This window comes from Capsella rubella, unplaced genomic scaffold (assembly GCF_000375325.1).
Source record: "Capsella rubella cultivar Monte Gargano unplaced genomic scaffold, Caprub1_0 scaffold_4, whole genome shotgun sequence".
Lineage (NCBI taxonomy): Eukaryota > Viridiplantae > Streptophyta > Magnoliopsida > Brassicales > Brassicaceae > Capsella > Capsella rubella.
Genome location: NW_006238920.1, coordinates 1,657,640 through 1,670,784, shown reverse-complemented (window position 1 = coordinate 1,670,784; position 13,145 = coordinate 1,657,640). Strand labels below are relative to the sequence as shown.

The window sequence follows — 13,145 nt, the reverse complement described above, 5'->3', positions numbered from 1 at the left end:
ATACAATTATATCTATACATATATCATTGTATATAGTTTTTATACATACATTTTTCTGTACATATAATAAATATACAGTTTGATCTGTACAATTGTATTTGTACATATATCCTATTGTACAAATACGTGTACAATCGTTTGCGACTTGTATACTAATATTTGTACACTTATTAAGTTGTACAGATGTACATATGTACACGTTTTAAGTTGTACGGATAAGATCTGTACACTTAGTAAATTGTACATATCTAAAATTAATGAAAATTATTTGTTATTATCAAATAAAATCTTCAAACAAAATGCATATCATATAATAGAGAAAAAACATAGATTTTTATATATTTGAAACTTGTAAAAAAAAAAAAGTTCATTGACTAGTATTTTAGTTTTTAGATTGAAGGGAGAATGTAATTAAAAAGAAAAAAGAAAAATAAATAAATATTAATTAAAAATCTGAGAGGAAAGAAAAATATAATTTAATTATATATTAATGGCATTGTTGTAAATAAGATGTTTTGGTGAGGATTGACAAGGCAAAGAAATAAAATAGCATAGTAAAAATGTGGATTTTGCTAATTGTAAATAGTAATTGTACTATTTCTACAATTATGTTTCAAAAACTGTCTATTTCTCAAATTATTCCTAGTTAATTTAATGTGGAGGAACTGAAATTTAAACCTTCGTTGATTTTAGTCTTTTATTATTTGCTACTAAGGTTATTAAGATCAAGGTACGAGTACATACTCGAAATATATCATAAACTTAGGTGATCACCACAATTTCACTAAAATAAAATTTTGAATTTTGAAAGAGCTGCTTATAGCAATCTTTATGTACTACAAGGCGCACAACTATATAAAATCATCCTATATTTTATAACTACAAGAAATTACTTATTTTTTTACGATTAATATCATAAGAAAATTATTGTATTAACTATGATCTCGAAGACAATAATTAGTGGCTGAAATAAGTAATTATAAAGCTGCATTTGTATCTTAATCATGGAATAAAAGATTTAAAAATAAGTAAAATAAATTTAAATAGAACTGTAATGTTTTGTATGAACAAACAATTGCTTTTAGGGTACATATTAATGTCTAACATGTATGTTAGATTATTCCCAACCGTGTAGTATATGTTATATTTAGAGTATTTGCATGCTATCTTAACTATTGGAAAAAGAAACTTAAGGGATCAAGAGACTTACTTAATGCATGGAGTAGAAACACATCACACGCGCTGTTTCCTATGAACAAATCAACAAACAATTAAAAATCTAAGGAAAGAGATCAATCTCTAACACGAAAAATAGTTTTGGAGCAATTTTCATTTTAACTACCGAAAAGTATAAAAATAGAGATCAAACTGGGGCATCACGATGGCATCGAAGCCCTCTGAACAGTCTATGTAAACTTTTGCCAACGAAGTAGAAGGTTTGGGGTACATGATAAGATGCATGATTGGCTATAGTTAGATAGATGTTATTTTTTTGTATTGACTGTTAAGATTTCGTGATAAAGGTGCATTTTTCTAGCGAATGGCTAACGTTATCTGTATACATGAATGACATTTATATTAACAGGGAAAATTTCTCAACTTTTCTTTGTCTCTTATATCAAGGAGTGCAAAACTGCGAATGTAAAAACGGAGAACTTGGCACGCAGAATTTGTTCCATTCACATTTGATCAAATATATAAACAATTGCTCCAATTAACTCGTTTGAGTTAATCTAATAGTATTGCTGACAAAATAAAATCAAATTGACGTAGTGGTCAAACCCCTCGGTTACCGAAAACATATGAACATTAGGAGGTCACAAGTTTAATTAAAGTAGGGAAAGGTCGGCTCTCTAAAGAGGAGTTACATTACATAGTTTGGGCCTCATTCTAAGAATGTATGGGCCTCGGTTCGGAACTTCTAGTCATCGAAAAAATGAAATCAAGAAAAGATTTGATGTGAGGGAAATTGTAAAGAAGTTCTTTAAAAACTTTACACGTATTGTTTCCTGCGAACAATCAGTTGATCTTAAAAGGACAAATCAATTTTTAACATGAAAGAAACCAAGATTAAAGCAAGAAAAACCGTACAATGAGATTTTCCACACGTGTTCTATGTCAACAACAATTAATCTGTCGTATGTGTCTTTCAGGCAACAATCACAAACACATACGACAAATTTCAGAGCATTTGTGTCATAACATTTGGGAGAAGAGAGACAAAAAGAGATCATACGATTACTACGATGAAACCGTTAAACTAGGATTCTTCACACGCATTTTTTGTTTTTTTTAACAGACAACTGACTTTACCGAAATATATCAATCTCTGACAAATACGATATATATTAAAGCAAATTCCGATCTTTTTGGATGCCGTCTTAATTATTAAAGAAATCTGAGAAAAATAATCATTAGTCTTTTACTCAAACATTTTTTGGATGTCGCTCTTAAAGAAAATATAGAGAAAAAACCGTTATTCCTTAAAAAACATACAATCGAACATTTATAAACTAATAGTGTTGAGATTATCATCTTTTATTAATCGGTAAAAAATGAATTTAAATATAAATTCAGTATCAGAAAAGTTGTTAATTTATAAAAATTATTTCTTTCTTTTCAAAACCACCATTCGCTACATTATTTCTCACTTGTAACTCAAACATACAATAATTATTTCTCACTTTCAAAAATTTCAAAAAAATTATAATGCTAATAATGTACATATTAAATTTAGAGAAAAAAGCTATTAGTCTTTTTTACATTCAAACATATTGTACTAATAATGTTGAGATTATAATATTTTGTTCATCTGTAAAAAACTAATGTAATAAAACATTAATTTATAATCAGATTTTTTTTTAATTATGGTAATTTACTTAATCTTAAGTTCTTAACATAAAAAAAAAAATTCCTTTTCAATACCGCCATTTACCAAATTATTTCTCTCTTTTTAATTAAACAGACAATAAAAATTTCTAAACTGATGATGTCCAGACTAAAATATTTTATTAAATGGTAATTAGGGATCAGAAAATTTTGTAAATCTGTTGAGTTTTTTTTTTTGGAACAAATCTATTGATTTTTTTTTAAAAACAAATAAATCTATTGAGATTTTAATTTATAAAAGTTCATCGTAATTTGATAACTTGGAACATGAAACTTGTTTCTGCCTTTTTCAAAACCGCCCATTCACTAAATTATGGCAAAAGAAGAAAAACAATCCATGCTTTATAACTGTCAATTTTCGTGTTAAATCTCAAAGCCCAAAGAGAATAATATGAAAAAACAAACAAATGGTTGTTTTCGAGGAAAAAGAGGAGCAAAAAAATACAAAGAAACAAAACAAAATAAAAGTTGCTGTTTTGTTTAGGCAAAAATTATTAATAATTGTTTTTTGTGGAAGTAAAGAAGGAGGACAAGCGTGAATAAGAGAAGAGTACTGTAACCGTTGCTTTTAAAGCGGCAACGCGCCGCCTCATACGACAACCTCGTCAGACCGAACCGAGTTCGGTCACGTGTCTTGTCTTAATGCGCGTGTGATACACTCTCTACGAGTGAGAGTGTTGATGAGTAGAAGAATTTGCTTAATAAAGGACGGATCAAAAAAATTAAAAAAAAAAAAAAAAAAAAAGCTGAGAAAGTAAATGGGAAACGACGACTGAAGACTCTTCTTCTTCGTCTTCTTCTTCATCGTTCATTCATTTCTCATGTTTTCGATTTAAAACCTCTGGATTTGGTTTTTGGATTCGGGGGGCTATAAATTCGTTTGGTGGGTCTTGTGATTTTAGTGAGTAATTTGCTCGATCGGGTCTTTCTTTTTCACTATACTTCTCTCTTCTCTCTTCTCTCTTCTCTTTTGATTCTTTTACTCATCGGGTGAGAAGGAAGCGTCTTTCATGTGTTCTTCTGTGTAATCGACTGTTTTGTTTGCGTTAGAAGCTTTAGGTAAACCCTAATTTCTTCTTTTACTCTACTTGATTCATCGGATCTGTGTTTTGTGTATGTTCTTCAGCTTTTTATTTTTTCTTTTCTGGGTTTTGGGTTTTGAGGTATGATCTTTAGCTTCATCTCTGTTAGGACTTTAAAGTTATAAGCTTTTGGGGGTTTTTTGTAATGGCTATTGATTCTGCTAATTTGTTTAGAGAAATGTAATTTATGGAATCTAATTGTGAATGAGTTTAACCCTAGTTGGTATACTTGCTATCTTTGTTTTGAGTAAAGCGTGTTTGTCTCAGTTTGGGAGGGTTTGCATGGTGTTTAGAATCAGGTCTTTGAGAGCTAAAGCTGTTGTTTATGTTTCAAGGTTCTTGCTTTCTTTTCAGTAATCAAATCTTTTTTGTTCATCTTGATGGTAGTAAAGAGATTTTTCTGATGACTAGTTTTGTGAATGTATCATTTGTTTTTAGTTTCGAGTTTCTGTGAAGCTAATTGTCTCTAGTTGAGTGATTTGCTTGTTTTATATTTGGTTTTAAAGACTTTTAGTGTGTGTGTGTATCCTTGCAGTTTGGTCAAAGAATTGTAGCAGTAAAAGACCGAGATTGGGAAGATGCTCGAGGGGGCAAAGTTCAACGTGATGGCTGTTGGGAATCATCAGAACAACGACAACCACTACTATGCTTTTACTCAAGAGTTTTATCAGAAACTTAATGAAGGTTCAAACATGTCCATCGAGAGTATGCAGACAAGTAACGCTGGAGGATCTGTCTCAATGTCTGTGGATAACAGTAGTGTTGGTTCCAGCGATGCTCTCATTGGCCACCCCGGCTTGAAGCCCTTACGCCATGTCTACTCACTCTCGGTTGGGCAAAGCGTATTTCGTCCGGGAAGAGTTACCCATGCATTGAATGATGATGCCTTGGCTCAAGCACTGATGGATAACAGGTATCCAACCGAAGGGCTGGCGAACTATGAAGAGTGGACGATAGATCTGAGGAACCTCAACATGGGTCCTGCCTTTGCTCAAGGGGCTTTTGGCAAGTTATACAAAGGGACATACAATGGGGAGGATGTAGCGATCAAGATACTTGAGAGGCCAGAGAACAGCCCAGAAAAGGCACAGTTCATGGAACAGCAGTTTCAGCAAGAGGTATCTATGCTTGCTAATTTGAAGCACCAAAACATCGTGAGGTTCATTGGTGCATGTCGCAAGCCAATGGTGTGGTGTATAGTTACTGAATACGCCAAAGGAGGCTCTGTGAGGCAGTTTCTGACAAAGAGACAGAACCGAGCTGTCCCTTTAAAGTTAGCTGTTAAGCAGGCATTGGATGTTGCTAGGGGTATGGCTTATGTCCATGGACGCAACTTCATACACAGGGATCTCAAATCAGATAACCTTCTCATCTCAGCAGATAAGTCCATCAAGATTGCAGATTTTGGTGTTGCAAGGATCGAAGTTCAAACAGAAGGAATGACACCGGAAACTGGGACTTACAGATGGATGGCTCCGTAAGTTTCCAAAGGGATTTTTGATCTTACGTCCTTTTTTTTTGTTGTTTTTATCATTCTTGCCTTCTGCAAGTTAACATTAAAGTAACATATGTTTTTGTTGATGCAGAGAGATGATACAGCACAGAGCCTACAATCAAAAGGTGGATGTGTATAGTTTTGGGATTGTGCTGTGGGAGTTAATCACAGGACTGTTACCGTTCCAGAACATGACCGCTGTACAGGCAGCGTTTGCTGTTGTAAACCGAGGAGTGCGTCCAACAGTCCCAAATGATTGTCTCCCTGTGCTGAGTGATATCATGACTCGATGCTGGGATGCTAATCCAGAAGTCCGTCCATGTTTTGTGGAGGTTGTGAAGCTGCTTGAAGCTGCGGAAACAGAGATAATGACAACAGCAAGAAAAGCCCGTTTCAGATGTTGCTTGAGCCAGCCTATGACGATTGACTGAAAAAAAATAAACCCACCCACCCCCAAGAAAATAACAAAGAGAGAAAGAAGAAGATATAAGCAAAAAAAAATGCCTTTAGATATAAGGTTGTGTGTCTGTCCTATGTCAGTGTCAGTGTGTGTTTGTGTATCTATAAAAATCTAAATGTATTTTGTTTTTCTCAACATAGGAGAAGTAAGTAACCCCCACCACCACCATTTTAGAGTTACTGATTTTCTAGTTTTTTTTTTTTTTTTTTTTCCTTATTTGTGTTAATTAAGAAAATATCAAATGTGGGAACTCTGTGTCCCAATAAGTGTTTGTTTAGTAGCATTTCGTCACTTGTGTTTGTTGCTAACTTTACTCACACTGTCATCATCCAACACACTGTTTTTGTCCCAGATGAGTTAAAATTCGATCATAGTGTGCTAAAATCCAACCAGAGTGGAACTGATTGTGACATTCTCTCGTTCTATTGTAGAGAACTGTACAATGGTGGTTTTTACGCTCTCCTTTTGTATTACCAAACTGTTCCTTTGGGGTTTAACTTCCAGTAACTAGCTGTGGTGCTGAAACTACTCCAGAAGCTATCTGAAACGTTGGAAACCAGATCAGTTGCAAGACCTAAGACTTCGGTTGTGTCAGAAAAAGAGTAATATGGTTGGGGGGATATAGAAGAATTGAAATGGACCTTGATGGGTCTCGAGTAGAACATTGTCCCGCTCAGAGCCATTGCTCTGTTAACTGACTCCTTTGTAGCAAAAGTCACAAAAGCAGTACTGGAGAAGGGACGATTTCATTTGCAATAAGTATTTTGTTTTGCTTAAAATGGCCTTGTGCGTAGTATGTTGCAAACAAGCAAGAGTATATGAGGAAGAGAGGATGTTTTACCCCTTTGGATGCTGAGTTACTGGATCAGTTACAATTGTAACGTTTTCGACAGCTCCACACTTGCTGCTAAATAACATTGATATAGCTTCCTTCTTTGCTGCATAGTAAACCTGAAAAATTCATGGATAAGTTACTTAGATGAGCTCCAGATATTCTTCAGTGTTTGTGAGTTTCAATATTAGAATGAATCAGAGAGAATTCGGCAATTTCTCAAATTTAGAGTCATGTATAGCAAGGAAATAGATCATGCACCAAGAAATTTAAGATAGAACCCTGTAAGCATTACATTAGTAACTCGAATGATTCTTGATTCTGTAACATCGTGCTGATATTGCGATTCGCCTGCACAGGGGAATTTACCTGGTGCAATGAGGCAGCATGACAGTCAGGGAAGTAGTTAAGCTAAAATGACTAATTCTAAATGGAGGGCAAGAATTAGCTGTTCATAAACGTAGAGTTTCCATACCAGATTGTGGTGAGCGTTTGAGTTCTTCAACTTTCTGTTTCTTCAATTGCTTGGATTGATTAACTCGGAGTTCTAGTTGTTGCAGCTTTTCTTTCACGTTCTTTATTTCCTGATAAAAGAAAGAACATGATCATTTGAGATGTGAGATGTGATTCTTATCAATAACAGCAATAAACCATATCTATCATATTATAGAACAGCACGTACTGAAAAAAGATCTGACTTTGGAGACTGAGAGGAAAGCAGGCTTGGCTTTTCAACATCCTGTTCAGCTTGTTTATTTTGGAGAACACTAGTAAACGCTCCTGAATTGGCGTTGGTGATGCCATAACGCCTCTTTCTACTGAGGTTATACACGGTATGAGGTTCAGGGGATGTGATAGATCCACTCTTGGGTTTCTGACCTTTATCGGATTGGAAAATTCTGTGCCTGTAACCAACTGCAGGAATTTCTCTTTGAAATGTCTCGCCATACGCTGCAGGAAATGGTGGTCCATGCTGCTGAAGCAAAAAGTTTTCCTGTGCTTGGATACCAAACTTAGACAATCTAGGGCTTTCTGCGTCAAGAACACGTTTGGACCTTGCTCGGCCCAAACGATCCCAAACACTAACACGAGGCATTGTTTCTTGGTGCGAAGATGCATTAAGGGATCTTGCAGACACAGCTCTTCCTGAGAGGTTTTTATGAGTGCAAAAATGTCACTCGTCATATTGTCAAAAGATCATAACTTCTCAAGAAGCAAAATAGTACCTGAAAGAACAGATTGAGAATCCATTTCTCTTTCTGGCAAGTATGGGCGCTTCCGTTTACTCCTATTATCCATGGACTTTATCACATATGTACAAGGATCAATTACGAGATGGAAACTGCATTACAAATTTGAGAAAGCAACTAAGAGCCATAAATGAACCTTCCAACCTTTTCATCTTTAGCAGAACTCCTACCACAAGGTTGTTTCATGGCAACAATGACAGAGCGTAGTACTTTTCTAGAGTAACCAGATGACTTCCAATCGTCTTTCTCTTTTGGTTGTGCCCTTCTACAAGGGATATCCATGAACTCTTGTCCTACCATCTTCATGTTTTTAAGTTTTGGTGATACAGGAGCCTCAGCGTCTTCTATGGGAGCAGTAACTGATATCAGCTGTTCCTGAAAAGCCATTCACATTAAAACCATGACCAAGAAACTGGTGCATCATTCAAACATATAAAAGAAACAGATGTTTTATTCTCACTTTCATCGAATCAGTAGCATCGGAAGCTTTCTGATCACAGTCATCATTCTTTATGTAGCTTAAATCTTGTTCGACTGGAGTATCATGAGAGCCAAAGTCAACACCAGTCCTAGGTTCAGAAGCAGAATTTTCTTGTTTGCCTAGAGAGAAATACTTCAGAAGAAGATCCCATAAGCTGAAAAGGAAAGCACACAGTTGGAATAGCATTTTAGTAACTGATACCTTTTCAACGACCCAATGTATCAAGCCAACAAAAAAAAAGGGATGCAAATAGCAAACCAGGCAACAAATCCCCAAGATTCTTCTCCAAGAAATGCGTCCAAATCTTCTCTTGCCTGACTCTGACTCTTTCCATTACAAACAAGCACTGTAACATACTCCTGAAACAAGCTGATTCATCAGTAAACACGAAAACCACCTCATCTTCACACCAAATCAGTCATCAACCTGCAATTCTCTGCTCCCACGGTTCACATAGACAATTGTACAAGTTGAAAACAGTCCAAACAAAGTCATTAGATACACATAGGCGTATACAGATCTTGTAACTCAGATAATCAAAAATCCTTATGCAACATAACCTCATACAAGAGTATGATTACGAATATAAGGTTACAACTTACAAATCAGCAACAACACTCTCATCGATAATAAGTTTCCATCGAACAATCAACACATAGGAACCAGAGTACCAAATCCATTGGGAACAATTTCACAAATACGAGACAGACGAAGAAGAAAACTACAAGTTGTCTTAGTAAACCAAGGAATTCGAAAACAAAAACCTAAGAATAGTCTCTAAAACAAGAAGGAAGTTGAAATCAAAGAAGATGACGAACAGAGAAGACGTCGTCGATGTAATCGTCGGAGAAGCGAGGAAGCATATCGGAGACTATGGTTTTGAGTCGAGAAGCGGACTCCGATTCTCTCGACATCGGGAATGTGAGTGCGCCTACTCCTTCAGCCATCTTCGTTTCACTGGACTTGTACCTTTTCGGCGCCGCGATTCTCGGATTATCGCTCGTCGCCGGTGAATTTGTGCGACGGATTCGTCGGACCCAAGTGAGCGCAGCTTTTGAGAAAACGACAAAAAAATGAACACAGTAGTGTATGTATTCACAATTCTGCGTCACGCTTTTACAATTTCGCTCCCTCACTCACACATTAACTATTTTGGAGTATAAGGTTTTTAATTAACAAGTTCTTTTTCTTAATTAAACAGCTTTAAGTTAAAATGTTGACGAACAAAAAATATGTAGACTATTAATTAGCTATTGAAAATGTTTTTTTTTGTAACCACTAACCAAACTTTTTAATTAAAATAAAATTTTATTTTGGTAACCACAAAAAGTATATAGAATATGATTAATTAGCTATTGAATTAATATGAATGATTATCAAGGTGACAACCTAATTAACCGCTATCAAGGACTCAAGGTGGTGTCCGATCCGCTCAGATGGAAGCATACGTTGTCACGACCCATTTTTTGGACGGTTCGTGAATTTGGCGCTGTTTCCACGGGATGTTTTCGATTCGGGTAGGTTTATGTTTTACTCAGAAGAGTGCAGGATTCGAGTTGATGAATCTTTCAGATGAATTAAGTAGATCTACTCGATAGGTTTGAATGTATGTTGTTGATTGAAGATTAAATTTTAAAAAAGGGAATAGGTCATCTCTGCATAACTTGGTCGTGATTTGGAGCTGATCACCTGATAAACCCAAAGGAGAGAGAAACCAATCAAAGATGATCCAAGAGATGAATGATGACTCAAAAATATATGGAGATTGTGAAGTGTAGCACGGTCTTCTAAAATAAGAATGTGACAAGTGGTATTAGAGGCAAGAACGTAAACGTTCGTTGTTTACTCCCAGCTCTCGATACGAGACGGGTAGGCGTGGGGAACCTTGTTCGGTGGCGCAACGATGGTTGAGGGTGAGGTGTCGAATCGAAGTGGGGGTAGGAGTTTACCCCACAATGAACAACGTGCGACCTTGAGGAACCGTTTTATTGGGACGGTTCGTGACTGTTGCGTTGCTTCCACGGAGTCAAAGCCATTCCAACTGGGCATGTTAATATGCTTCAGTGAGGGAAAATGCATGAATCGGGTTGACGAGTCCCTTCGAAGGAGCTTGACAGATGCACTCGATAGGTTCAGATGTCTGTTATTGATCGACGATCAGACTTATCCACAAAATGGTCGTGATCTGGAGCCGATCACCTGATAAGTCCAAAGCAGTACGCAATCAGTCGAAGATGATCCAATGGATGAATGCTGACTCTACAATACTTAGAGATTGTCGAGTGGTGCACGATCTTCTGAAATAAACTTGTGACAATGTGCTGGCTAGAAAAGCCGTTCTATCTGACATATTAGGTCAGACATGAGGGGATAGATTCAATGCTTCTTGTTGTCAAGTCGGGACAAGAAGATGGTGGACACTAGTTATCTTTGATTTGGTCTAGTCTGGAAAAAGTGTTGCATGTAAGATTTGATGGTGGTACTAGGGTGTCGCTCTAGATCTATTAGTCGTCGACAGGGAAGCAAAGTAAGTAGTGTCCTTTGCTAACACTGAATATCTTGGACGGGAATCGATGTTTCTGATATATAGACCAAACTTCGATTTACATTTCCAACATGTTATTTTTTCCAAATTTTTTTTCTTCTGTACACCGTTCGGAATTTTTATTCTATTTTATATTTACCCATTTAAAAATCAATAAAATAAATATTAAAAACGAGGATAAACTGATGTAGTCTAGTAAAATATTATTTTTTATTATTTCTAACTCTTTTATAGGAACACGTATTGTCTATATTTTTTTCTATTTATAGTAGTAAATCATCTTTAAATACAACAAGTAGATGAATGATCATAAGCATTCTATCAAAAAAAATCAGAAACTAAAAGCAAAAATGGCTAAAAGTGTAATCATCGTTGGTTTCATCACTTGTATGATGATTTTCTTATTATTAACAGGTAATATACATTATGATACTTTTGGAAATCTTTTTCTTATTTGTGTTTAAATTACATATAACTACTTTTTTATCATATTTTTAAACATGGTTTTTAAGAAAATTATTAGCCTGTGTAAAAACTAGTAAAAGTAATAAAAAAAGATTCTATTTTGTTTTGCTTCCTAGCTTGGTGTAAACTACTTTCTAGATTACTATTCAAATCTTGTAATTTTTTCTCAAAAGTTTGTTTAGCGCTTAAATATACAGATTATTTCGCGTGAGTTTAGCGTTTATATATTTAAAATTCAAAAAGCTAAAAACATATGTCAATACTAGCGCAATTTACATGTGTTTCAATTTCTTTAACAAAATTCGAACCTTTGAAAGCACATTTGTTTTTAAATGATCAACATCATATTATATATGTGATGTGAAATGGGTTTCATAATTATTTTTTAAGGATTCCATTACATTTAGTCATCATTATCATTAGATCAAGGATAAGCCAAAAAATTTTGGGAAGAAAATCTAACATCTAATTGATCAAAACATAAATGAATAAGTGTCTTTTCTATAACATAATATTTGTTATACTTAGTAAGATCTATAACTAAAACAAAGATTTTTCTTTTTTAATTAGAGAGATTTTGAAGGCTTCTCACTCATTTCTCACATATCGATTCTTTAATTTATTAGGAATATCAAGAGTGCAAGCTTCACCTAAGTTGAAGCCTGCACCAAAAAATTGTCAAAAGCATAAATCATATTTCGCACGTGGGACTTGTGAAAAAGGTAAAGACGGTCCTGCAGCATGCAAAAAATCTTGTACAGATAGACCAGGTATTAAAGACGGTACATGTGAATCGTCTAAGGGCCGCGATGGCAAAGAATATATATCTTGCTTCTGTCACTTTTGCACATGATGAGATGATCATATATGAGAAGCATCAGTGAAAGTTACAAATTATTATGAGATCATAGATGATAAGCATTTGTGAAGGTTACAAACTTCAAATCATATGAGAATAATTATTCATATTATTGTCTTGCACCAATAATGTAATCATAAGGACTGGGGTATAATTATCATATAATACTTTCAACTCATGCATGCAGAGTTATTATATTTTATGGTTACGATTGGTAAATATTGCATACTTATAAAATAAGGTTTTATGCAATTTTATAAATAAGATTTTGTGCAATTGGTAAAACCCTCAAAGTCGCTATTTTTTGCAATGTTACCATCCAAATCTAGAAAATGCAAGTCAATCTTTCAAAGTTATAATAAATTCGCGATTACCAAAAAAAAAAGATAATAAATTCGCAATATGATTATATTTGCATTTTTTGGATATAAAAGATAAAGTTGCAAAAATTGACGAGTTGAAGGATTTATTTGCACAAACCTTATAAAATTAAACGACATAACTTTCATGATACAATTTGCAACGGAAACTCAAAAAATGAAAATCCCAAAAAAGAAAAAAATGCGATTGCAATCATATTTCTAATTGCACAACGGATGAGATCACATACAAATTTACATTTTATAACCAAATTACTTTTTAATATGATTCCGAACATTATCTCCACTCTACATTGTTAAGCAAAAAATAAACTCTAATAGTTAATAATATGTCACATTAATATATTTACAAACGTTATGCAAGAGCGCACAGCTTTGAAACTAATAGATTATTATATGAAAAACCC

At 34.6% G+C, this 13,145-nt stretch overlaps 2 protein-coding genes across 4 annotated transcripts; one reads left to right on the top strand and one right to left on the bottom strand.

Moving 5' to 3' along the window:
* The first annotated feature begins 3,629 nt into the window (after positions 1 to 3,629).
* On the top strand, positions 3,630 to 6,105 carry LOC17889447 (serine/threonine-protein kinase HT1). Of its 2 annotated transcripts, none has more exons than XM_023783573.1 (3): positions 3,630 to 3,948; positions 4,486 to 5,448; positions 5,558 to 6,105. In XM_023783573.1, exons 2-3 carry the CDS (start codon positions 4,550 to 4,552, stop codon positions 5,895 to 5,897), a joined length of 1,239 nt encoding a protein of 412 aa, XP_023639341.1. In that variant the 5' UTR covers positions 3,630 to 3,948; positions 4,486 to 4,549; the 3' UTR covers positions 5,898 to 6,105. The 2 variants fall into 2 exon arrangements, with proteins under 2 accessions (XP_023639341.1, XP_006294309.1); XM_006294247.2 differs by having other exon boundaries at positions 3,631 to 3,948; positions 4,507 to 5,448.
* Positions 6,106 to 6,117: 12 nt separating this feature from the next.
* LOC17888594 lies at positions 6,118 to 9,615 on the bottom strand. Of its 2 annotated transcripts, none has more exons than XM_023783571.1 (11): positions 9,308 to 9,615; positions 8,748 to 8,848; positions 8,469 to 8,643; positions 8,153 to 8,383; positions 7,985 to 8,060; positions 7,441 to 7,904; positions 7,234 to 7,342; positions 7,054 to 7,127; positions 6,768 to 6,877; positions 6,568 to 6,655; positions 6,118 to 6,467 (listed from the first exon to the last, which is right to left on the bottom strand). In XM_023783571.1, exons 1-11 carry the CDS (start codon positions 9,434 to 9,436, stop codon positions 6,420 to 6,422), a joined length of 1,605 nt encoding a protein of 534 aa, XP_023639339.1. In that variant the 5' UTR covers positions 9,437 to 9,615; the 3' UTR covers positions 6,118 to 6,419. The 2 variants fall into 2 exon arrangements, with proteins under 2 accessions (XP_023639339.1, XP_023639340.1); XM_023783572.1 differs by having other exon boundaries at positions 8,153 to 8,377.
* Between the last annotated feature and the right edge of the window lie 3,530 nt (positions 9,616 to 13,145).

Coding starts and splice junctions, on each gene's coding strand:
- LOC17889447 (XM_023783573.1), top strand. CDS start 4,550: ATGCTCGAGGGGGCAAAGTTCAACGTGATGGCTGTTGGGAATCATCAG. Junction 5,449..5,557: donor ACTTACAGATGGATGGCTCC/GTAAGTTTCCAA, acceptor TTGTTGATGCAG/AGAGATGATACAGCACAGAG.
- LOC17888594 (XM_023783571.1), bottom strand. CDS start 9,436: ATGGCTGAAGGAGTAGGCGCACTCACATTCCCGATGTCGAGAGAATCG. Junction 8,849..9,307: donor ACATCGACGACGTCTTCTCT/GTTCGTCATCTT, acceptor AGCTTGTTTCAG/GAGTATGTTACAGTGCTTGT. Junction 6,468..6,567: donor TCTACTCGAGACCCATCAAG/GTCCATTTCAAT, acceptor CCAACGTTTCAG/ATAGCTTCTGGAGTAGTTTC.